The 22,528-nt window shown below is 42.0% G+C and overlaps 1 protein-coding gene and 5 non-coding genes across 7 annotated transcripts; 5 read left to right on the top strand and 1 right to left on the bottom strand.

The window, feature by feature from the left end:
• Positions 1 to 1,381: 1,381 nt before the first annotated feature.
• LOC139607000 (GRB2-associated-binding protein 1-like) lies at positions 1,382 to 21,802 on the bottom strand. Of its 2 annotated transcripts, none has more exons than XM_071459531.1 (13): positions 21,142 to 21,802; positions 16,246 to 16,374; positions 15,894 to 16,059; positions 14,416 to 14,602; positions 12,882 to 13,561; positions 11,588 to 11,670; positions 11,366 to 11,475; positions 10,518 to 10,813; positions 7,038 to 7,109; positions 5,479 to 5,575; positions 4,560 to 4,689; positions 3,832 to 3,966; positions 1,382 to 2,409 (listed from the first exon to the last, which is right to left on the bottom strand). In XM_071459531.1, exons 1-13 carry the CDS (start codon positions 21,214 to 21,216, stop codon positions 2,221 to 2,223), a joined length of 2,349 nt encoding a protein of 782 aa, XP_071315632.1. In that variant the 5' UTR covers positions 21,217 to 21,802; the 3' UTR covers positions 1,382 to 2,220. The 2 variants fall into 2 exon arrangements, with proteins under 2 accessions (XP_071315632.1, XP_071315633.1); XM_071459532.1 differs by lacking the exon at positions 21,142 to 21,802 and adding an exon at positions 19,265 to 19,453.
• trnan-guu (transfer RNA asparagine (anticodon GUU)) lies at positions 7,560 to 7,633 on the top strand. The gene has a single exon. It is a non-coding gene; the product is annotated as a tRNA-Asn (tRNA).
• On the top strand, positions 7,921 to 7,994 carry trnan-guu (transfer RNA asparagine (anticodon GUU)). Its single transcript has one exon. It is a non-coding gene; the product is annotated as a tRNA-Asn (tRNA).
• On the top strand, positions 8,363 to 8,436 carry trnan-guu (transfer RNA asparagine (anticodon GUU)). Its single transcript has one exon. It is a non-coding gene; the product is annotated as a tRNA-Asn (tRNA).
• Positions 9,029 to 9,102, top strand: trnan-guu (transfer RNA asparagine (anticodon GUU)). The gene has a single exon. It is a non-coding gene; the product is annotated as a tRNA-Asn (tRNA).
• On the top strand, positions 9,364 to 9,437 carry trnan-guu (transfer RNA asparagine (anticodon GUU)). The gene has a single exon. It is a non-coding gene; the product is annotated as a tRNA-Asn (tRNA).
• Positions 21,803 to 22,528: the final 726 nt, after the last annotated feature.

Genomic DNA, 22,528 nt, shown 5'->3' with positions numbered 1-22,528 from the left:
CCTGCAAACTGCTCATGCAGAGATTCATCCACACTGTTGTCCAGATGATAGAAAACCTTCAGCTCAGTTACACAATGAGCACACTCAGATAACTGCAAACAGTGGATCTTAAGTGAGGAGATGGAAATGTTGGCTTTGGACGAGAAACGCCATACCACCGTGATGTTCTTGTTTTCCTCCGCCTAATAGTTTAGAGGCATGTTATCACAAACAACCGTACCTGAGAGGAAGAGAGAGGCAAATGTTGTTGCCATGGTGCTACTTTCTCCAAATGCTTTCACATGCATGGCACAAAGTTCACTGCACTGTGCAAAGTTAGATCAGTGTCCCTAAGCAGTTTTCTCTCACTTTCTTGTTGCGTATTCCAGAAACAATTTGATCCCACATCACTTGAATCCTTGAGTTGTCCAAAATTTGCACGATTGTACTTTCATTTTCAGATCAGTCAAAAAAGTATTGATGGACTCTCCCTGTTTTTGCATGTGCGAGTGAAACACATATCTCTCATAAATCTCATTTTTTTGAGGTGTGTACTAGTCATCAAAATGCTTGAACACCTCATTCAGATCATCATTTTTGTCATCATCCTCCTCAAAGGTGATTGTGTTATACACCTCAATAGCCTGGGGGTCCAGCCACTGTTCGCAACAAAGCTACTTTACTTGTATCAAGTTTAGTTGACGCACCAATGGCTTCCAGGTAGAGAAGAAACCGTTGCTTGAATACACGCCAGTTTTTGTCCACATTCCCCTCCAGTTGGAGATTATCAGTCTTCACAGTATGTCCTTATCGTGCGTTCTGTTATCCTGGTACTGTGGATTGGCTGAAGTTTGTCAGAGAGCAGACTTCTCTCTGTCTCTGCTTCCTTTCACCCTGTTGGTCCATGAGGCTGCTTTTCCTTGCACACCCAGTCTGACCTCTGACCTTTCACCTCTCCCTCTCTGTCTTCATGCAAACAGAGAGAGTGGACCAACACCTGATCAGACCCATCAGGACTAACAGGACCAGATGTCAAACAGTGGCATAAGCTTCTAAAATCACATCAGATTTTCAGACATCTACACTCTGCCCAGTCACACTCTGACCTGTCTTCACCTCAAGTTCCTCCATTTCGTCCTGTCGGTTTATTAAAAGCTTCAGTTGACTGAGGACCTCTGCTCCCTGAACTCCAAAGATTCAGCTGTTTGCAGAAAAAAAAACAACACACACACAGAATCAATGAAATAATTGTGGAGACTAAAGTTCAGACTAATGTTGAGCTGTAGTTGTTGACTGCTGGTGGATTTGTGCTTTTTTAGAACTTGAATTGTGATTTACGTCAGTGAGAGAAAATACATTTCTAGGCTATTTCAAAATATATAAAGGAGAAATTCACAGAGCCTGTGATCTTAGTTTTTTATTTTTACATTTCTTATCATTGTATTTCATACAACTTCCTCAAAAAACTAACTAACAAAACAAATCAGGAAGTCAGTCTTTACTTATTACACAACATCATCTGTTATTACTGTTCCCACAAACCAAAACTGTAGGAGCATTAACATGTGAGCATCAGTACACGTGGCCGTTATTTTTCTACAGGGTTTGTAAGTTGTTACCGCATCACAATCTAAACTGTGATATTCTGACGTCTGGATTTTGACATCAACCCGATTTTTATTTCTCACTCACATGTTAACAACATAAGCGTTGTTGGAGTCGAATGTTTTTCTGCCTCAAATGAACGACGACAAGAGACTTAAATGAGATGTGACACTGACCTGGAACTGTTAAAAAGTGCGACTCCCAGCCATTACAGGAAATGACTGAGTTTGTTTAAAAATTAAGAAAACTATTTGTGAATCATTTCCAAACTACAGTAGGACCCACTGGTCTGAAGCGGAGTTGGAGTAACACGTTGGGTGGTCGTGGTTTTTCATTGGAAAATGCAGAATATTTGCAGCTTCATGCTTTCAAACCTAAACTACTTTCATTTGTCTCATTTGCTTACATGTAGTTTCAACTTATACATCCTTAATTAATTTCTTTTTTTGTAACATGACATCACCAATAGGAAATAGATTACCTCCTCCAGTAAACGAGGGGTGTAGTTACTTTTGTCGGGGAGTAATTAATTCATTACCTTTAAGCAGAATAATGAGTGATAGTTTAATTCCTGTAACGACCTCAGAGATGATTAAGACACTTTTTTTTTTTTTAACTGTCTTTGTTTGTGGATTTCTAGCATTTCTCCTTCTCTGTGGACATCCTCCCATCATGCCATGCCTCCCTGGTGTTCCTCAGGGCCTTGGTTCTTTTGGGGTCCACCACCACGTAGTCCACACGCGTGCGCTCACCCCGTGGTGCGCGCTCCTCGCCACCTCCGGCCTGCTTGTTGCCGCCGCTTCCACCTTCTGCCGTGCAACGTTTCTGGTTACACACACACAGACAAACACACATTTTTCACCTATGTTATATACTGATCCACTGCAAAAACAGTTCCATAAGAAAATTGTGGAAGAAAATTATAACCTGCCAAGACAGCACCGCACGAGTGGCAGCCTGCTACAGCAGCTCCTGCTCATTGTTGAGCTTTTTTCCCTTTTTTCCCTTTTCTTCTACTTTTAATTGTATATTTGATCAATGGTAAGCTTCTCTTATTTGCGCACTATGGACACGCATAGTGTTTGTACTGGCTGCTCTACTTTTTTCTTTTTCTCTGTTTACGTCCGTGTCCGGAGACCCGGCGTGAAGCGGTGCTACCCGAGGAGAGACCCGACATTCCCCATCAGCTGAGGAGGAGGAAGAGACGGGGAAGTCGTGCCGGGAGGAGACGGTACAAACCAGTTCTCCCCTCCATCACCATGAGGAATGTAAGATCTCTCTCCAGTAAGATGGATGAGCTAACGGCGCTAACCCGACATCAGAGGGACTACCGGGAGTGTAGCATCACGGTGTTCACGGAGACATGGCTAACTGCGCTGACGACAGACACCGTCTTGTACACAGGCAGCCAGCAGTCACCCACACAGTGAGGAGATGGTCTGACGAGGCTGAAGAGGCCTTGAAGGACTGCTTTGATTCAACTGTGTGGGAAGTGCTGCAATGACCACAGGGAGGACACTGACAGCCTGACACACTGTATAACAGACCACATCAGCTTCGGTGTGGAGAATGCCGTTCCCACCAAGACTGTACAGTACTTCTCCAACGGCAAACCCTGGATGACTTCTGACATCAAGGCTCTCCTCAAGAGGAAAAAGAGAGCCTTCGGGTCAGGAAACAAGGGGGAGCTAAAGGATGCACAGAGGGAGCTGAGGAGAAAAATCAGGGAAGGGAAGAACAGCTACAGGAGGAGGATGGAGAACCAGCTGCAGCTGAACAACGTCAGTGGAGCCTGGAGGGGCCTTAAAACCATCTCAGGCTACAAGGGACCCACCTCCCAGCCTGTGGGGGACAAGTGGGCAGATGACCTGAATCACTTCTTCAATAGATTTGATCAGTCATCTCACACTGTACTTCCACCTCATTCCCTGTCCACAATTTTTTTGTATCTATATATTTTGTATATTATTATATTGTTATTATTTATCTTCCTAAATATTTGTTATTGCAGTTTCTTGCAGCTTTCCTGTTCTCTGCACTGCCACTTTGCTGCTGTAACACTGTGAATTTCCCCACTGTGGGAATAATAAAGGCGATCTTATCTTATCTATAAAATGAAAAAAATGAGAAGGAATTAATGAAGCAATGATATGACAGATGAACAGTGTTGACCTGACAGGTATGAGAAGAGAAAGCGATGACTTGTCGCCATGCAGTGGGCATAAGAGAGAGAGAGCGCAGTGTTACCTGTCTTGTTGGCGTCGAACGCCCAGTGTGGAGGTCGAGGTCCAGGTACTCCACTTGTTTATCGCCTCTGGCTCGCTGTAGCAACGGGCTGCTGACTCCGCCCTCTGAGGCCCGGTGCAGCATAAGCCTCAGAGACTGCAGACACACACACGCACACACAGTGAGAATTTAGTAAATCAGATACGACCAGAAAATAGGAAGAAATTAGATAAAAGAAGAGAGGAAAAGGAAAGAAAGAAAGGTCAGAGGTTTGAAACTGGAGACCAGTGCATGTTCAAAGTTTTTTGGTCGTTTGGGAAAAAACAACCTGTGAACAAAACACTGATGTATCATAACTTCTGGCTCTTTAGCTGCTAAATGCTCCACTGTGTTCACCAGCTGCTCTCTGACGGAGTGTGTCTGCTGTTCATACAGGTTTTTCTCTGACAACAGCTGCCCGCTGCGGCTAAAAACAACACGAGAGTGGAGAGAGAGAATCAGTACAGTACAGTCATGGCCCAGCCGGCTGGAACCAAGGGCAGCTCTTCACTAACGGAGACTCGTTTCACACTGTCATCTTCTCCGTGGGGGAGCAAACAATGACAGGGAATGAAAGAGGAAATGTAATAAGGATGGAAGAAAGGGAATGTAAATAGATTGGAGGAGGGAGGAAGGACAAAGAAAAGGAAACAAGGATAGCAAGGATGGAAGAGAAGGACTTAAAGGATGGAAAGGAGGAAGTCTGTTACCGACTCCCCGGCGCTGAAACTGAGGTTGGAGGTCGTCATGGCGACGTAACTGTCATCGGGGTCATCTGAGTCGGAAGATGGGGACGAGCTGTGAGAAGAGCTCGGTCTGATGGACCGACGTCTGGACCCACTGACACGCACACACACACACACACACACACACACACACAACATTAATATGTTTTGATGTTTTGAGCTGATGCTGATGATTTTTTTTTTTTTTATAACTTAATTTAAAATTATCGATTGATGGTTTCAGTAAAAGACCCAAACATTCTCCTGTTCCTTCACTTAACATTTTTGTCTTTAGACTGATGGTGGGACAAAACAAGACAGTTCGTAACGTCACCTGAGATTCTTGAAGTCACAGCCCAAACAAATAAACGAGGGAATAATTGTCAGATTAATGGATCATAAAAAAATCATTGGCTGCAAAGGTAAAAATGCTATAATATGAACTTGCACATTTTTTTAACACAATGCATTAATGACTTCTTTCATCATTTGATATAAGTAAACACTATATGATAAAAATTATTAAGTTTTTACACTTTATACAGATAGTTGTGAGACTCTTTCATGTTGCTTTTACTTTGAAGGCTTTACATTTCCTCCTTCTCTTTACTCTTTTCTACTTTCATCTCCATTACAGCTACTTTATTACCACATCTATCACTACTCAGGTTAGCAGTAAATGAGTTTTAAATGAGTACTGGCAGTACTCATTTAAAACCACATGGGGGCAGCAGAGTACAACACAGCTCACTGCAGCCACACACACACACACACACACACACACACAAACACACACGATGTGTCTCCTACTCTGTTTTACACATTAAATATTGAAGTGTTGTGTGGTTTTCTGTTGACGCTGCAGTAAAACACGGAACCACTGCTCCTGTCTCTCACAACTTACTCTCGTGTGAAGGTTCTGGTGACAGGTGAGCGGACAGGGGGCGGGACTTCCTGCCAGTCCTGCTGCACTGTAGTGATGTCCAGGGGAGCTGGTTTCACTGGGAGAGAGAGAGAGAGAGAGAGAGAGAGAGAGAGAGAGAGAGAGAGAGAGAGAGAGAGAGAGAGAGAGAGAGAGAGAGAGAGAATTTTCACTTCTTGCTTTTTGAAACCTGTTCCCACCAAGATCAGGGAAATGCACTCATGAGGGACACAGGAAACTTCAACAGTCTAATCTTTTCCTCATAACACACTGAAGTTACATATAAAGCAATAATGGAATATTCTGGACAGAGAGTTCTGATGCATCTGATAAAAAAGATGGTCTACAATCAGATGTGTGATCTTTCCAACAGAGATAGGTGTGCGTATGTATTTGTAAGTGTCTGAAAGGTAGATGTCCGTGTGTTTTCTGATTATAAAGCAGAACCAGGACAATAAAAAATAAAACCCTACTGTGCTGACTATGTTTGCAAATAAAACCTCAAATGAAGCAGCAGTGTTTTGAATAAAACTTTATTCATATTTAATGAGAAGGTTTCTATAAGCTACAGCTCTATATATGGCGCTGAGTGTGTGTGTGACTGTCATGCCCTTGTACTGCAGCCTTGTTGAGCAAAGTGGAGGCAGGTAAATAATTAAAACTAAAAGAGGCTGAAGGGGAAGAAAGAAAGGCGAGAAATGACTAACGGAGACATAGAGTGTAGAGATCGACTGTTTCAGGAACAGAAACTGGTTTCAAAGTCGCTACATTAACCAAAGAGATTTTTTTCTGAAACTGCAAAAAGTCAAAGTGTTTTTCTAAGTGACACAAACCAAAAACATAAATATCTAGTGGTAGAAAATGAACCGAAAGTACTGATGGAAGACAAAAGTGTGGACTTCTCTTCATCCAGTTTTACCAGCCTCACATGTTTTATCTGTCCTGTCTATGTAGTTCCTACCTAACCAAGAAATTCTGGTCCAACCTCAATGTCCATTTCAGCTGGTTCTTGTCTACATGACAATGACTTAAATTTGTTTGTGCAAAAATCACCCACTTTGTTGCTTAATAACCAGAGCGAAAAGCTGCTGGTTGCCTGAAACGGTTTTACTTGTTTAACTGTTCATGTAACAAACCTATCACCAGACAAAAACATTGATATAGATTGTGGAAAATCCTTCAAAAATCCGGGTTTACAACATTTTCATGTTGAAACTACGATATGTTTAAGGTAAAGGAAAGAACATGGGTATGGTAGATACACTATAGCTTGTGTCATGCAGAAAAAACACCTTGATAAAGTTGGGAGCAATTGTGTTTTTAGTGTGTCTACACACCGATTCAGCAAACCAGCCTCCTGTCCCCTGTGATACATAAAGGGCACATTACTTCCTGTAGCTAAGTGCTGCTAATAGATATAAATCAGATGAACATAATTCTTCCAGCACTTCAAGATGGAGGGACATCGTCTGCACATTATTCCTATCCAAAAGCATGTAATACTTGGAAAAATAGTCTTGACTCAGTATTGGTATCAGTACCTCTTGTTTTATGTGTTGGCTCCCCAGCAGACTGTGCGTCGCGACTCTCCACGGGCTGAGTACCACAGATCCCTGCAGCGATACACAACATCACAAAGAACAGAAGATCAAGAAAGCTGTGCTACTACAAAACCAATTCAGTGGGAGTTCTGTTAACATGCAGAAACTACAATTTAATTTGCATGAAAACCAGAGGGACAAAAATGTGATGTGATTGTCATCAGTGATGTGCTGTTGTGCAATGAAGTGAAACAGTAAATAAGTACCATTATCAGTGGTGATGTACTCAGCAGTACACATACCTTCATACCTTTGACAGGTCCAAATAAAACAGTTTCCGTGTTTTACAAATAACAAAAAAATAAAAATAAAACTCAGCCAATTTTGGTTTAAATATCAAAGTACAGGATATACAGAAAGTAATTATTGACCAGCCTAAGATCTAGAAGGAATAAATGACAGTAACAAAAAAACAAATGTAGGTGGGTGATCAAGGCCACACCCCCACCCACCCACGAACAAGTCTCTGTGGTGCAATTGGTTAGCATGTTTGGCTGTTAACTGAAAGGTTGGTGGTTCAAGCCCACCCAGGGACATTTTACACTTAAATTGATAAGGTTACATTGTTAGCATAAAAAACCGACCTTCTGTGTAGAGACTTGAAAAACTGATAATGGGAAATATTATCATTGTACTCCACAATCCACAGTCATACCCTCTCCCTTATATAAGTAATACATGAACAGTCATCCAACTCTGCTTAAAATATTAAAGTACAGGAAAGCCAAAGAACTGTTTATCGACCAGTCTAGAAAGAATAAATGGAAATGGGAACAAATATTGGTGGATTACAACTGATGATCAAGACCATTGGCAAGAGCATGTCTCTGTGGCGCAATCGGTTAGCGCGTTTGGCTGTTAACCGAAAGGTTGGTGGTTCAAGCCCACCCAGGGACGTTTTACACTTAAATTACCAGGGTTTATTCATCTATAACCTGCTTTATATGATGAGAAGGTCAGAAAAAACGTGGATGTAAAGTAGTAAATACAGAGCTGTTGTCTCTGTTAATGTAGTCAGTGGTACACAGTTGTACCTTTGACAAGTCTAAATAAGACTGTTTCTTTGTAAATGTATTTACAACTGAATTCAAGACACAGCGTTATATAGCTAACATGTCAACACTTAGTACATTTCTGTTTTAAATATTAGAGGACAGGTATAAACCTGGTTATTGACCAGCCTAAGGTCTGGACAGAATAAAAGACAGACCAAACATGTGCAGGTTTGTGGGGCTTGGAGATGAAGGGCTTATTCAAACAAACAGGTCTCTGTGGCGCAACTGGTTAGCGCATTCGGCTGTTGACCGAAAGGTTGGTGGTTCAAGCCCACCCAGGGACGTTCTGATATGTCTATAGCAATATGAAGGTCATTAAAAAACCTACTTTGTGTGATGACAATAAAGTGTTAAAGAGACTGAGAGAAAAACTATGGATGTGAAAGAATAAATATCAGAAACTAATCTGTGGTGATGCACTAAATGCTACAAGCAGACTAACCTAAATGAGACAACGTCTTTGTTTCATTTATTTACAAATAAATTCAAGAATTAACCTCATATAGTTAATACTAAATCAACAGGGTTTGTTCATCTTTAATCTACTTTATATGACGAGAGGGTCAGAAAAAAAATGGGGATAATAAAGTTGTAAATATGGAGATGTTGTACACAGTCGTACCTTAGACAAGTCTAAATCAGACTGTTTCTTTGTTTTACAAAAAAATAAATGTATTTACAAATGAATTCAGGATAGAGTGTTATATAACTAACATGCAAACACTCAGTAAATTTTTGTGTTAAATATTAAAGTAGAGGGCAGGTACAAACCCGATTATTGACCAGCCTAAGATCTGGAAAGAATATAAGACAGACTAAGCATGTGCAGGTGGGTGGGGCTTGAAGATCAAGACCACACTTCTGCCATAAGAACATGTCTCTGTGGCGCAATTGGTTAGCGCGTTCGGCTGTTAACTGAAAGGTTGGTGGTTCAAGCCCACCCAGGGACGTTTCATACTTAAATTGTCTAGATAACAAACCCACTTTCTATGTAGAGAAACTAAGAGAAAAACTATGTAATTCAACAGTAAGAGGGGTGTTTTACTTTGAAAATTAAAGTAGAGGACTGGCAGAAATCTTGTTATTGACCAGCCTAAGATCTAGAAGGAATTAATGACAGTATAGAACAAAAAAACAAAAAAAACAAAAAAAAAAAAAAAAAAATGTGGGTGAGTTTTCAGATTGAGGCCACACCTACTCTTACTGAGCATGTCTCTGTGGCGCAATCGGTTAGCGCGTTAGGCTGTTAACCGAAAGGTTGGTGGTTCAAGCCCACCCAGGGACGTTTTGAACTTAAATCAACAAGATTTCATCAGCTAGATGAAAAACAGTGATTCTGGTGTTTGGAAGAAAGTGTTAATGCAACCTAAAACAAAACAATGAATAACATACATCCTCTACTGATTTGCCCAACAATACGCAGTCACACCTTAGACAAGTCCAAATAAAACAACTTCTTTGTTTCACAAGAAATAAATTCCGGAATTAGCCTCATATCACTAATACTTTAACATGCAGCCAATTTTGCTTTAAATATAGAAGTAGAGGACAGGCAGAAACCTGAATAATGACCTAGAAGGAAGAAATGACAGTAGCAAAAAACATACAGGTGGGTGGGAGTTTGAGATGTTAGAGGTCAAGACCACACCCCCTTCTGACAACTATGTGTCTGTGATGCAATCGGTTAGCACGTTCGGCTGTTAACTGAAAGGTTGGTGGCTCAAGCCCACCCAGGGACGTTTTGAACTTAAATCAACAAGGTTTCATCAGCTAGATGTTTGGAAGAAAGTGTTAATGCAACCTGAAACAATACAATGAATGACATACATCCTCTACTGATTTGCCCAACAGTACACACTCATATCTTTGACAAGTCTAAATAGGACACTTTCAATGCTTTCAATTCAGTTGGATAGCATGTTTAGCTTTTAACTGAGAGGTTGGTGGTTCACGCCCACTTAGGAACATAAATATGCTTAAAGGGAAACTAAGGATTTTTTTAACCTGAGCCTCATATTCCCACGTTTTTGGATATAAAGTGTTGATAGGGATAAAAATCGTTTTAGTGCTGAGGAAGAACCGCATGCTCATTAACTGTCAAACAGCTGCTGCAGTGTAAACAACAGGCCAGCTGTCTGCTTTAAAGTATGTCCACAAAGTGCTTGTTTTTGACACTGACAGGCCCAGATTGTTATTAAATGTTATTAAAAAGTAAGATTGAATTTGTTTAACCAGAGACAGGTGTGATCACAGCTGCTGGATAATACTGCTTGGTTGGTTAGTTTATTTGTTTAGTTTGTTAGTAAGAGATTAAACATCAAATGACATGGGGTTAGCCATAAATTCCTGATACATTTGTATTCACCTCTGCGCTGTGGTTTCAGGTTGCGGTGGATTGGAGGGGGCATTGCTTCAACCTCTGTTCCACTGGAAGGGTTCATGGTATTCCTCCGGAGTGGCGGGGTAAGGGGAGCGACTGGAGTCAGGGGCGAATTACGGAAGCCCATGTGGACAGGTGGAGGCACTTGCCTCCCCAGGGATGCCAGGTCACCTGTGGCAGTGGTGGGGTGATTGGGAAGGGAAGGGGTGACGGGGGTCATGGGGACATAGTTGCCATCTTGGTGTTGGACAAAGGAGTCAGAGGGAGGAGCTGGAGGCACCCTGGAATGGAAGAAGAAATTTTATATACAATTCAAGTGAATGGGGGAGGAAATCCAGGGATCCCTAAGGGGTTCTGCTTCTTGTTGAAGTGGCTCTGGCTGAATCTGATGCGTGTTCCACAGTCTTTCCAGTGAAGCATTAACTGGAATCTTGGGCTCATGAGACTGTTTTGTTGTTCTTTGAGGATCTTTGATGAGGTTTTTGGGTTCCAAGAGGGTTTTAGATGGATTTTCAAGGGATTCCAATGTTCCTCTAAGTGGATTCTGATGGATCTGAAGGTGTTACAAGGGTACATCTTGGTTCTGGGGTGTTTCAGGATCTCTGTTTGGGTTTTTGGGGGTTCCTTCAGAGGTTTTTTAATGATCTTTATGGGGGTTTCTTCGGGTTACTCAAGGTTTTGATAATGTTAAAAAGGAATGAATGAAATTAGACTTTCACCATTTGAACTAATATCATGCCAACACTTAATCTACCTGCAAGTTGTACAGGTGGAAAGAAAATCCTTTGAAAACATGAACATAGTCTTATCATATCACGTATCTTCTGACTAACCTTGGTGCAACAGGGGGCTCAGTGGTGGCAGCACTCATGGGAACATAGTTTTCATCAACATCATCATCTTCGGAGCAAACACTACCCAGAGGTACCATGCCTTTATTAAACTGAGAGAGAAAGAGTGAGACAGAAATTCATTTTACAGAATTCAACTTTGGACAAAATGCAACATAGACATTCATAGATACTGTATCTTATTCTTCAAATTTTAAAACTTACAAAGTAACTGTTGAAGCTCTCGCTGAACTCGAACATGCTCGCTCTGTCAGACAACGACCGAGGGATGTAAAAAGACTCACAACCTGAAACACAAGGTATATAGACTAATATGAACAGTAAACCACCTGAAGCTCAGTGTGCTCTTAAAGGAGAATAGTTCAACATTTTGGGAAATACACTTGTCTTGCTGAGAGTTAGATGAGAAGATTATTACCACTGTCTATGACGTAGCTCTATCAAGCGTTTTAATCACTTTTAAGCCCGTTGTTTTGGTTTTACAGGACATAAATATGAAGCTAGAGCCAGTCTGACGCGCAGTAAAAAACAGAACAAGTGTATTTACCTAAATGTCGAAGCTTTTAGACTTGTGTTTACAGACTGATAAAAAAACAAACAAAAAAACGCTATGTGTATCTGACACATACATTTTATGCAGAGTGGAAATAGAGCTTGACCAGATCTGACTGCAGGATGACAAAAGGGACATTCAATAAGAAAGAAAATGTTGTGTACAAAGCATCAAGCCTGAGCGTGTCTGGTAACAGAGACTGTTGTCCTAAATATGCTCTTAAGCAGCTGTGTATGCATCGGGAAAGAACACTGGGGAATCATTTTTACCAACCGGGCTGGACACCGAGATCTGGCCGAAAAAAAAACTCTTTGTGCTGTTGTGAGGCAAAGTTCTCGTCTTATTAATGAATCTAATTCTAATCAAATTATGGTGCAAACAAGCACAAATTGTTTCACCTCTGACGACATAATCCGTCCACGCTTTCACTTCTGCACAATAAAGCCTCTTTATAACCGTAGCGCCCTCTGATCTCCTCTAAGGTGCCGGGTTTAAAACTCACTAAGAGTGACGCTGCAGCCTCCCACAAGAAATCCCAAAGAATTATCAGCAGCTCTCTGCAGCTTTTTTTTTTTTTGCCTCTTTTAGCTTATTGTTTTGGTTTTACAGCACATACTGTTTGGTTTTTTTCACAACTCTCACCGACCTCATTTCCAGACATAGCAGGCAGCTTTTTTCAGCAAATAAAACTCTGATAAACCCAGTGCATGCTTCCTGCCCGGCACCAAACCGCAGATAGATAAGGGGAGCATTTAGCAGCTAAGACAGGTGTCTTTCTCTGGAGTAACTAGAGACCCAAACCAAGCTAGAATAAGAATGGATATTGAACCCTCATTGTTTAGTCTGTACAAAAACCAAAGTGTAAAAATGACACCGTGCCTGACTATTCTTTTAAAACAATGTCTTTAATGAAAGACAAGCCAGGATACACTGTTCCCGTCATACCTGTATGCATGCGTCCTGGTATAGTGACAGTGTTACTCCTCGGCAGACCTCCACCTCCTCCTTCCACACATCCATCCTTCCTCTCTGACTCTGAGGTGGATCGGGGAAGTGTGGCAGGACCTGTGCCCACAGCTGAGATCTCTCCTTGGGCTGTGAACGCCGGGGGCTTTGGTGGGCGTGGAGGAGGAGTCGGAGTGGAGGCATGGAGCTCGGCCTGGGTTAGAGAGTCCACACTGGGGGTAGAGGACAGGCGGCGAGGGGGTTGTGGTTGTGGGGTGGATGCCGGACGGGGGATCTGGTAACCACTGGTAATGTATGAGTGCACATTTGGATGCACGTTAGCATGTGTGTCGTCACTGAGAGGTATCGCCACGGGACGCAGGTGGAAATCCAGGGAGTGCTTCCTGGGGTGAGGAGAGGGGTGACACCGAGGTCTACCTGCTCGCTTTTGGAGGTCAGAGGTCATGCTAGCATCCAGAGATTGGCTGAGAGGACCTGTCAGTGAGGCAGCTGTCCACGGAGCCGTCCTAAAGCTGGAGGAAGAGGAAGGTGGTGGGAGGCCGTTGGCAAGGAGGGAAGGGGAGGAGGAAGAGGAAGAGGAGGAGGAGGTGGCAGAGGGAGGAGGGTAGAGGTTGTCGTTGTAGTCGGTTTCAAGAGAGGTGGAGGAACCAAGAGGAGGTCTGGAGACAGAGAGAAACCAAAATAAAAGAGTTATGTTAGGATTTAAAGGGACAGTTCAACAAAAATACAATAAAAACAAGCTCAAAGTTCTTTGGTAAAAAGCAGCTCTGATTCAAATAGATTTTTCCGAAGTCTGTATCTGACTTCCAGGTGAGCTGCAGCCAAATCTCCACGCCTCACCAAATCACAGCTGATGTGAAATTCTGATGAGAAGAATTTTTCACACTGAGTGGGGAAAATCGTTTTCAGTGTGTGTTTCTGATGAGCTGTCCCACGGTTTTGTGAAGTGAACCCTTTTAGAAAAGTGTGGGTGTGATCCAGGATAAGATAAACCTCTGAGTCCTTCTTTAGATTCAACACGTCTGAACCTGTAACTCTGACTCTGAGTCTAGTTCATTTACCTTCAGCTGGTTTTCTTTAGTCTCACCCAGTGTGGAAAAGTTGCCTCTTACAAATTTTGGGGTAATTTATATTCACTTTAGAAATGTAAGCCAGTTTTTTAAACAATCACACGACTGATAATTCTGTTGAATATTATTACTGTGTTATTATTAGTCTTAGTCTTGGACTTTCACTGGCTGGTTATGGCATGAGCTTGGAGACAGAAGCACACCAGTTCATAACGAGCACATAGGACTAACCCTAACCCTGGAAACAGTGTCTCAGCAGATTTATTCAAGGAAATGATGTGTTCAGGATATTTTGTCTCAAGTTCTCAGCTTGAATTTGCTCATTGTCAGGTGTCGCATTTGAAAAATCAAACACTTAACTCAAGGTCAGTGAACTGAGCTTTGAAGACCATGAAGAAATAAAAAAAGACAGAAGAGAAAAACGTGTCTGTCTGTTTGTTCACCTGATGTGACTCTGGCAGTGTGATAACCACAGGTAGTCTTCTTCTGTGTGGCTGTCGGGCTCCAGCTGTCGCACGCTCACCGGGTCGTAGGGGGGTGGGACTGATCCTGCCACCGTGGTGATGGCGGCAGTGCCGCTGGTTGAGGTCACCGTGGTAACGGAGGATGAGCTGGAGACAGGCGGTCTCTCTGGAAGTGCACCAAAACGAGAGGTGGAATAATGACATGCACATCACTGCTGGCAGCAATGAAAAAGACATGAGAAAGTGTTGTAAGATCTGTATCTCTTTGCAGGGCATTGTGGGTATTGGAGTAATTTTCATTATTGCAGCATAAGAGAAATACTTTCCTTAAATCTCAGCCTGTCATTATGGGTCTTAGTAGATATTTAGTCGATGAACTTTCGTGTCTTCAGAGGGATAAACCAGCTCAAGTGGAGTTAGACAGACCTCTGCAGTTCATTCCTCTCCTCTGCTTGAGGCTTATTGGATTCAGGCTACGTTAGCAACTACCAGCACAACACACCTCAATTTCCTGCTGAACTGTGGGCAGTCGAAGTTGCATTAATATAGGTGCCAGAACAATTCGGCTCTGCTACATGTTTTCTTATGATGGCTACTATTAAAGTATTCTAAGAGGGGTGAGTTCAACTACACGTTTGTTATGTTTTTACATGGTAAATTGTATTATTTGTTTTTTTTTTTTTTAATCCAAAATCGCCAAATGTTTACCTCTGACGTGATGGGACCTCGCGGCAAAAAAGGACAGAATTAGGTGAATTTCATGAATGGATAGGATACCAGATCTTATTGTTGTGTGTTTAGATTATATTTGATTTACTGTAAGTATGAATTCGCAGCTGTAGGGAGCAAATAGTTTTTAGGCTGCAACAAATGCGATAAAACAGAAACCAGGATAAACTCTACTTAGAAAAAATGCTTTCTGTGATGCTAAAGGTTGAAGTTTGACAATGTTGACTGTCTTAACATTTAAGTTTTAATCCTTATCACAACTCTCACTATGGGATAATCAGTATTATCCTGAGTCTACACCATGAGTCACATTAGCAAAATATATTATAAGACTGAAAACAGTATGACTAACAGTTGGGATTATTAGTTCAAAAACAAGAAAAAGTTCAAGTGACTGTACGAAACAGCACCATATTTTATGATATTTTAAAACGTTTGATCATATACACACAACTGAGTCATGGACACACACACAAACAGCACCCTGAAGACATTTTTGTCCATATTTTTCTCTCTGCATGTTCCCTCTCCTCCCACCAGCTTTCACACTGACTCAACCACAACCCACACACACACACAAACACGCATTGATCCATTTCAAATGCAAAACAAGAAAGATGCAAGGATCTATCTATCTATCTATCTATCTATCTATCTATCTATCTATCTATCTATCTATCTATCTATCTATCTATCTATCTATCTATCTATCCTGCTCTGCGTTGTACCATCATCAGTTGGGTTGAAGCCACACAGGAGGCAGATGGAGGACACCCAGCGGTTCATGTCCTCTTCAGACTCGGCCACCAAGTACCAGGTCCTCTCCTCTGTCCTCAGGTCGAAAACGAAGCTGCTCTCCAGTTCCTTCTTTGTGAACGACAGGCCAGCATCCACCTGAAGGAGGAGGGGATACAGAGGGGGACAAGAGGCAGACTTTAGCTCCTGTCAAAGTTTTCTCCTTCTGACAAATTGTGTTGAAAATACACATATATACAATGAGTAAACAAAAAACTGATTTTATTGACAAAGGTTTTATCATAATCTTCCAACATTGTGTAGGACAGTAATGTGTCTGTTTACCTGTTCACACAGGTTCAGGTTGATGGTCCTGATTGGCCGACGGGAATGTTGGTTCTTGTAGTACTGCAGGACATCGGGTTCTCCGCTCAGCCGACCACTTCGCAGTACGAACCAACGCCTCTTCCACGCCTGGAGAAAGAGATTCAGAATTTGGGTAAATAGAGCCTTTTACACCATTAACCACATTGAAATGTTTTAGGTTCCAGGAGAGCCTAAAACCAGGGTGTAAATAGTCACATTGGATATCCACCCCTGGTGCAAATAGCATTGTTGGCTACAGACACCTGGGTGCAAATAGCATTGTTGGCTACATACACTGGAGTGCTTGTCTATGCCTTAATATGTGCACCTGGGTGAAAATAGCCACACTGACTAACCACCTGAGGTGCAAATAGCATTGCTGGCTACAGACACTTGATTGCTTGTTTTGCGATGCTTTATATACCCATGTGTAAATAGCCATTGGCTATCCACGCTGGGTGCAAATAGCATTGTTGGCTACAAATAGCATCTGCCTAAATAAAATTGCTAAATATACTCAGGCTCTCCAGAGCTTTCCTCATGGGCCATCATCACAACAAGCTGCACTTTAGACCCACTGAAGGTGGAGCTCTTAGAAAAAGGAAAAATGTCAATATGTGGTTTATTTTGTTTATTCTATTCTTGGATTCTGAAGAAACTTTACAGCCTCTGGGAGCTGCAGGATGGAAATACAGGTTATACATTGGTTAATGTTTTCATTTTTTCATGGTCCTCTCTCTCTCTCTCTCTCTCTCTCTCTCTCTCTCTCTCTCACACACACACACACACACACACACACACACACACACACATGCTTTCAGGACAATGGTGGTGAGTCTCTCCCATGTCAGAAGTTTTACACTCCACTGCACATGAATGTTAACATCACACACACACACACACACACACACACACACACACACACACAATGCAGTGAACTGCTAAATGTTTGACACTGCTCTCAGGTCGATGCCATCATGTGCTGAGCATTATGGGTAGGGTCCATCTCCCATGAGCGGTCCACGCAATGACACCTCATATTTCAGACATGACTCACCACCCATGTGTGTATGTGTGTGTGTGTGCATGTGTTTGTGGGGTTCATGTTTGTGTGTAGGTAGTGTGTGCAAAAGACACGTCATGATCATTTGAAGGTGTGAAGCAGATCATGATGATGGATTTTAATATGATCCATCATGTGCACAGACACACACACACACACACACACACACACACAGACACCCCACACACATACACAGTCGACATGATTTTCTCATTGTGTATCTAAAGGAAGGAGAGAATTAAGCCTTGTTCCGAAACTATCTCAAAGTGCTGGATAAAGGTTTGTTTGTTTGTGTGTGTGTGTGTGTGTGTGTGTGTGTGTGTGTCTACCAGTCCAACAAACTAAACCAAATCCATCTCCTCCAATCCCTGTTTAACAGTGTTTCCCAACAAAACCAACGTGACTCCAAACTCCCAGGCCTGTGTGTGTGTGTGTGTGTGTGTGTGTATGTTTGTGTTTTATGATCAAAGTACAAAGCAATTAAATACCCTACAGCACACCCCAACCCCCCCTGCCACCCCCTTCTCTCCAAACACAGACAGGAAGAGGAAGTAGCTGAACAGGAAATGCCGGTAAGAGATGGCAGTGTGTGTTTATTCTCTGTCCCCTTCACTGTGTTTGATGATCAGTCGTCTTAAAGCTGCTGCACAAATAAAAGCAGCAGGGTGGCAGCAGCAACTCGCATGAAAACAGTTTTCTTTGGCTTCTAATTAAAGGAACAGGTCTAACATCGCTAACTTTTTGTTTTTTCCTAGTTACTGTGACTGCGCCGCTAAAATCTCTAGCTAGCTAGTCACCATGATACATAACAGCTTTAACTTCAATCCTTTGTAAACATAGATACAATTTGCAGACTGTATATAAATACATCTATGGAGAAATCTATGGAGAAATGTGTTTTTTAGAGATAGTAGCATAATGCATTCAGAATGAGTGCCCACTGAAGCTAACCTAAGCTAAGCTAACCTAAGCTAACATAACCTAGCTTAACATTTTGTCATTTTAGATATTGTGTCAAGTTTCAGATCATGTTGACTATATTTAATATGACATCTTTTGCTTTTTATTTGAAACAGAAAGATAATAGTTTTTTCAGTTAGCTAGTTCAGTACATAACAGCTACACCTGACAGTTTTACCTTTAACCTCCACCTGTGGTGGCTGGTGCTTGTGTTTTCAAGGTAAAGTTTACATTTCCTCCAACCGCTCAAAGTAATATTATCCTTATTAGTCACTTTGTGTTGCCCAAATATCAGCAACAACAGTAATAATGATAACCTCTTTTCCGTAAACACTTTCTCAAATCTCATTTCTTCTCCTCTCCTTTCTTTTTGTTTCCTCATTTGACCTCTGACCCCAACAGGAAGAGGGCACAATGGATCTAAAATAACACTTCCTCCATCCTGCTTCCAAACCAAAATTAACACCAGACCTGAAAAACAATTTTCCCGCTCTTCAGTTCCTCATTTACTCATCTGTTATTCCTCCTTTTGCTGTAAACTGCAGACATGTGACCACACGGCACTTTCAGTTTGACGGCGATCGCTGCAGACACTCTGACGGATCTGCAGGGCCTGAAAAGCACCAAACTAGTTTTCCCAATGACACTTGAAATAACCTATGTGTCATTACAGGATCATTCTGGTTTGTTACCACTCTGGCCACCATTGCTGTGGTCAGACGATCACACAGGTTGTAAACAAGTGACCCCTTTAAATAAAGCCATGTCTACTCACGGCCCCCGTCACTGGGTTCGATGAAAGGATCAGTTTTCCTTCTCAGATTGTTAAATTTAAACTGTGATATCGACAACACTGGGCAGCCTCCTCTCTAACCTTGACGGATCCAGATCCTTAAACTGGGTTTGACCCGATGTGTGTGTCTGTGTGTGTGTATGTGTGACATTTGTTATTGAGCTGACGGTTGCAGAATTTACCTCATCATTCTCCTTGGTTCTGGTCCAGTCCACGTGTGTGTGTGTGTGTGTTTCCCAGCTAAATCTTTAGGGAGGCCCCCTCTTCCAAACAGGCCCAGCTGAGAGCGATTAGTTTATTACATAACTCATGGCGCGCACACACACACACACACACACACACACACACACACACACACGTTTTGACAGAACAGGGAGTGTATGATGAGGTACACTCCATGAACTTTGGTCCACTACTTAACGTGAACACATGAACACACACTCGCCTGCTGCTGCCATTACAAGGCGCTTCGTGTGAGTGTGTGTTGACAGTAGACACACACCTGGCCAGACTGTGTGTGTGTGTGTACACACTGGGCTGTGTATACCACCATGACTGAATGTATACACACTCTGAACAATGGGCTCTTCATCTGAAGCCTCTCTTCTTCTCTTCTCTCTCCTCCTTGCTCCCACCTGCTCAGGAAGGGCTACTCAAGACTCCATTTGTAATTGCTGATGTCAAGTATCAGGGATTATGGGTATTGGAGTCCTTGTAATTAAAACAACTAAACCTCTCAGTTTTTTCAGGTTTTTCTATGCAGTTCTTTCAGCCATCATCCATCACCTTGGCAGAGGGAGATCTCACTTTCCTCTCATAAGAGGATTCTGGATCAGATCTGAAGACCATCAAGCTTGTCCTGGAGCAAGGCAGTGAAACCCCAACTGCTCTAAGAGACTGTGGTAGCAAAGGCAAGCTCTTCTTTCTTTCTCTTCTTCTGCCCTATTTATTCCTCCTTTACTTTCACAGCATGAGAAAGGAAACAATTTGACAAGAGGAAGGGGGCATAAATGAATGAAAGAGAAAGAGACAAAGAGGTAAAAAAACAACATGATATTTTTTTTTCCAACAAAGAAAGACAGATTAAGGGAAAATATGGAGGGGAGAGATGTGATTAGCTCAACTCACTGGCAAGGCATGCCAGATATGCAGTGTGTGTGTGTGTGTGTGTGTGTGTGTGTGTGTGTGTGTGTGACTGCCTAAGCTGCTTCTTTACTGGAAAGTGAGCGGTGCTGCCGTTGGACAAACAGCCTCGTGTTGATTTGAAATGTTCCTGAACATTGTTTTTTGCTATATGCCTACATCACGTGGTCCGACTACGTGCCTTCACATTTTTCAGCCACTTTGTTTCTCACACAAACTGAGTCACTAAAAATAACCTGATAGAGAATTTAAAGTGTTGTGTTTTGTTTTGTTTTTTACAAAATAAAAGCATGTGTTTGGTATTGAGCAGCTCTTTTGCTGAAGGTCAGTAAATGATAAAGAATCCTAAATATTTCCTCAACCATGTCTTCCATATCATCCGGTTTTTCACTCCTCTCTGTTTAGAAATAAAGTTGTCAGGTGTCCATGAAACATGCAAATGTATTAACACAGTACAAATACTGATGTAGTCCTTCAAATAAACAAGTAGAAGACATATACAAAAAACATATATACAGTAGTTTTAGTTTTACTACAGCTCACCAGGCTGAATGTTGTTATTTTTTCTTGTGCTTTCATTTATAAAAGACAACAATATTAAACTGGTCAATAATTCATCGAAGTAAAATTATAACTTGAGATTACTCTGTCCAGCCGCAGCTGTTCTGCAGGATGTTTTACTAGTTTATGATTATGACTCTGTGCATGACTCAGTGTATAAACAGTGATGAAACCAAGAGCTAATCTTCAAGCTTAATTAAGAACTACACCGGAGCAGTCTGTCACCCTCTGAGTAAGGCACAAACACCCAGCAAGCCTGAGCACACAACAAATATACAGGTACCTTAGAGATGGACTCTTCTGATCACATGACTGAACATAAAACTGAAAACTATAGGAAAAGTGAGGTACTCACATAACGCCGTAGCTTTTTCTCCGGGGGTGATTTTCGCAGCCAGCCTTCACACACCACATCCCCTGCTCCACTCATCGTGATGGCAACTAAACAGGCTGCAACACAGCTTCCAATCAATCAATCAGTCAATCAGTGGATCAATGATCAATCAACTGGGCATCTATGCAGTCGATCAGGCTTCCAATCAGGTGTCAGAGCAAGTGGACTTCCAGTCAGTTGATCAGGATTCCCAGCCTTCAATCAGATCAGACTCAACCAATCAAGTGGCAGATCAGTCAATTAGGGAATCAGAAAACATTTCACTCAGGTTAAGGTGCAAAACTGATCAGTCAGTCGTCCAGTCACTTGATCTGATTTCTATCAGTGAAGAAATCTTCCAACCCTGCAACCAATCTGCTGTCAAATCAGCTGATCTTTAAATCAGTGAAGTTGGACAAACTTCACCAAACTTTAAACCAGCTGGTAAAACCTCCGGTCGGTCTGTCGGTTCTTTAGGTGAAATCCTGCTGTAATCAATCAACAGCAGTTTCCATCCTCACATGCAGGAGCTGCTCCTCCGTCGATGGCTGCGTGAACGAGTCACACCTCCTTCTGAGAGGGTTTCTACTTCCCAGCAGAGTCGCTCATCCCTCCTCCCTCCTCCCTCTCTCTCGCCCTGATTGTGAGACAACCGCACACAATGGGACATTCCTTCTCTCCTCTCCTCCCACTTTTCCCTCCTCCTCCTCACTCCTCCCCTCCTGCTCCCACTCAGTATAACAGGAAACTCCCCCTGTGGATATGTACAGTATGTGAATCTGTGTGTGAGAGAGGAGTTTTCTCATGCTGAAAAAAAAACATGCTGTTCCCCTTCTTCTTCTCTCCTGTAACCAACTGCAAAACATTCAAAAACCCAACTGGATAAAAACAAAACAAGTCAAAACAGAGACAGAAAATAGTCCCACTAAAAGCACAAATAAAGGTTAGAAAAACAAAACAGTTCACCAATATTATACAGATACAAACAGATGTTATCCAAGTGAAAACTCTCAACTGTCATTGGTCAAGAATGGTGCAGGAGTGGTCGAGGTATCTGGACTTTTACTCTCTAGAATTACCTGAGCTTCAGGATCCTACATTTCCCATGATGCTATTAAATACAGTTTTAATCAGGAGACATTCAATGTTTACACACACAGGGAGCTCTACTGTCAGGGAAAATGACTTTCTGTGATGTTTTACAGATGTTGAATTAAAATAAAGTTGAGGTGTATTATTATATTGAATGAATCTGACGTCATTCTCTGATTGTGCTTAGAAAACTAGATGAACTGAGATAACTTTAGAGAGGAATGCTGATCTCTAGTGGCAAATTTTGAGAACTACAAGTTTATCTTTATTCCCCCAG

This window comes from Trachinotus anak, unplaced genomic scaffold (assembly GCF_046630095.1).
Source record: "Trachinotus anak isolate AG129_WGS33_773 ecotype Australia unplaced genomic scaffold, CSIRO_AGI_Tana_v1 ptg000023l, whole genome shotgun sequence".
Taxonomy (NCBI): domain Eukaryota; kingdom Metazoa; phylum Chordata; class Actinopteri; order Carangiformes; family Carangidae; genus Trachinotus; species Trachinotus anak.
The sequence above is the reverse complement of the archived record's forward strand: the minus strand, read 5'-3'. Positions and strand labels throughout refer to the sequence as shown.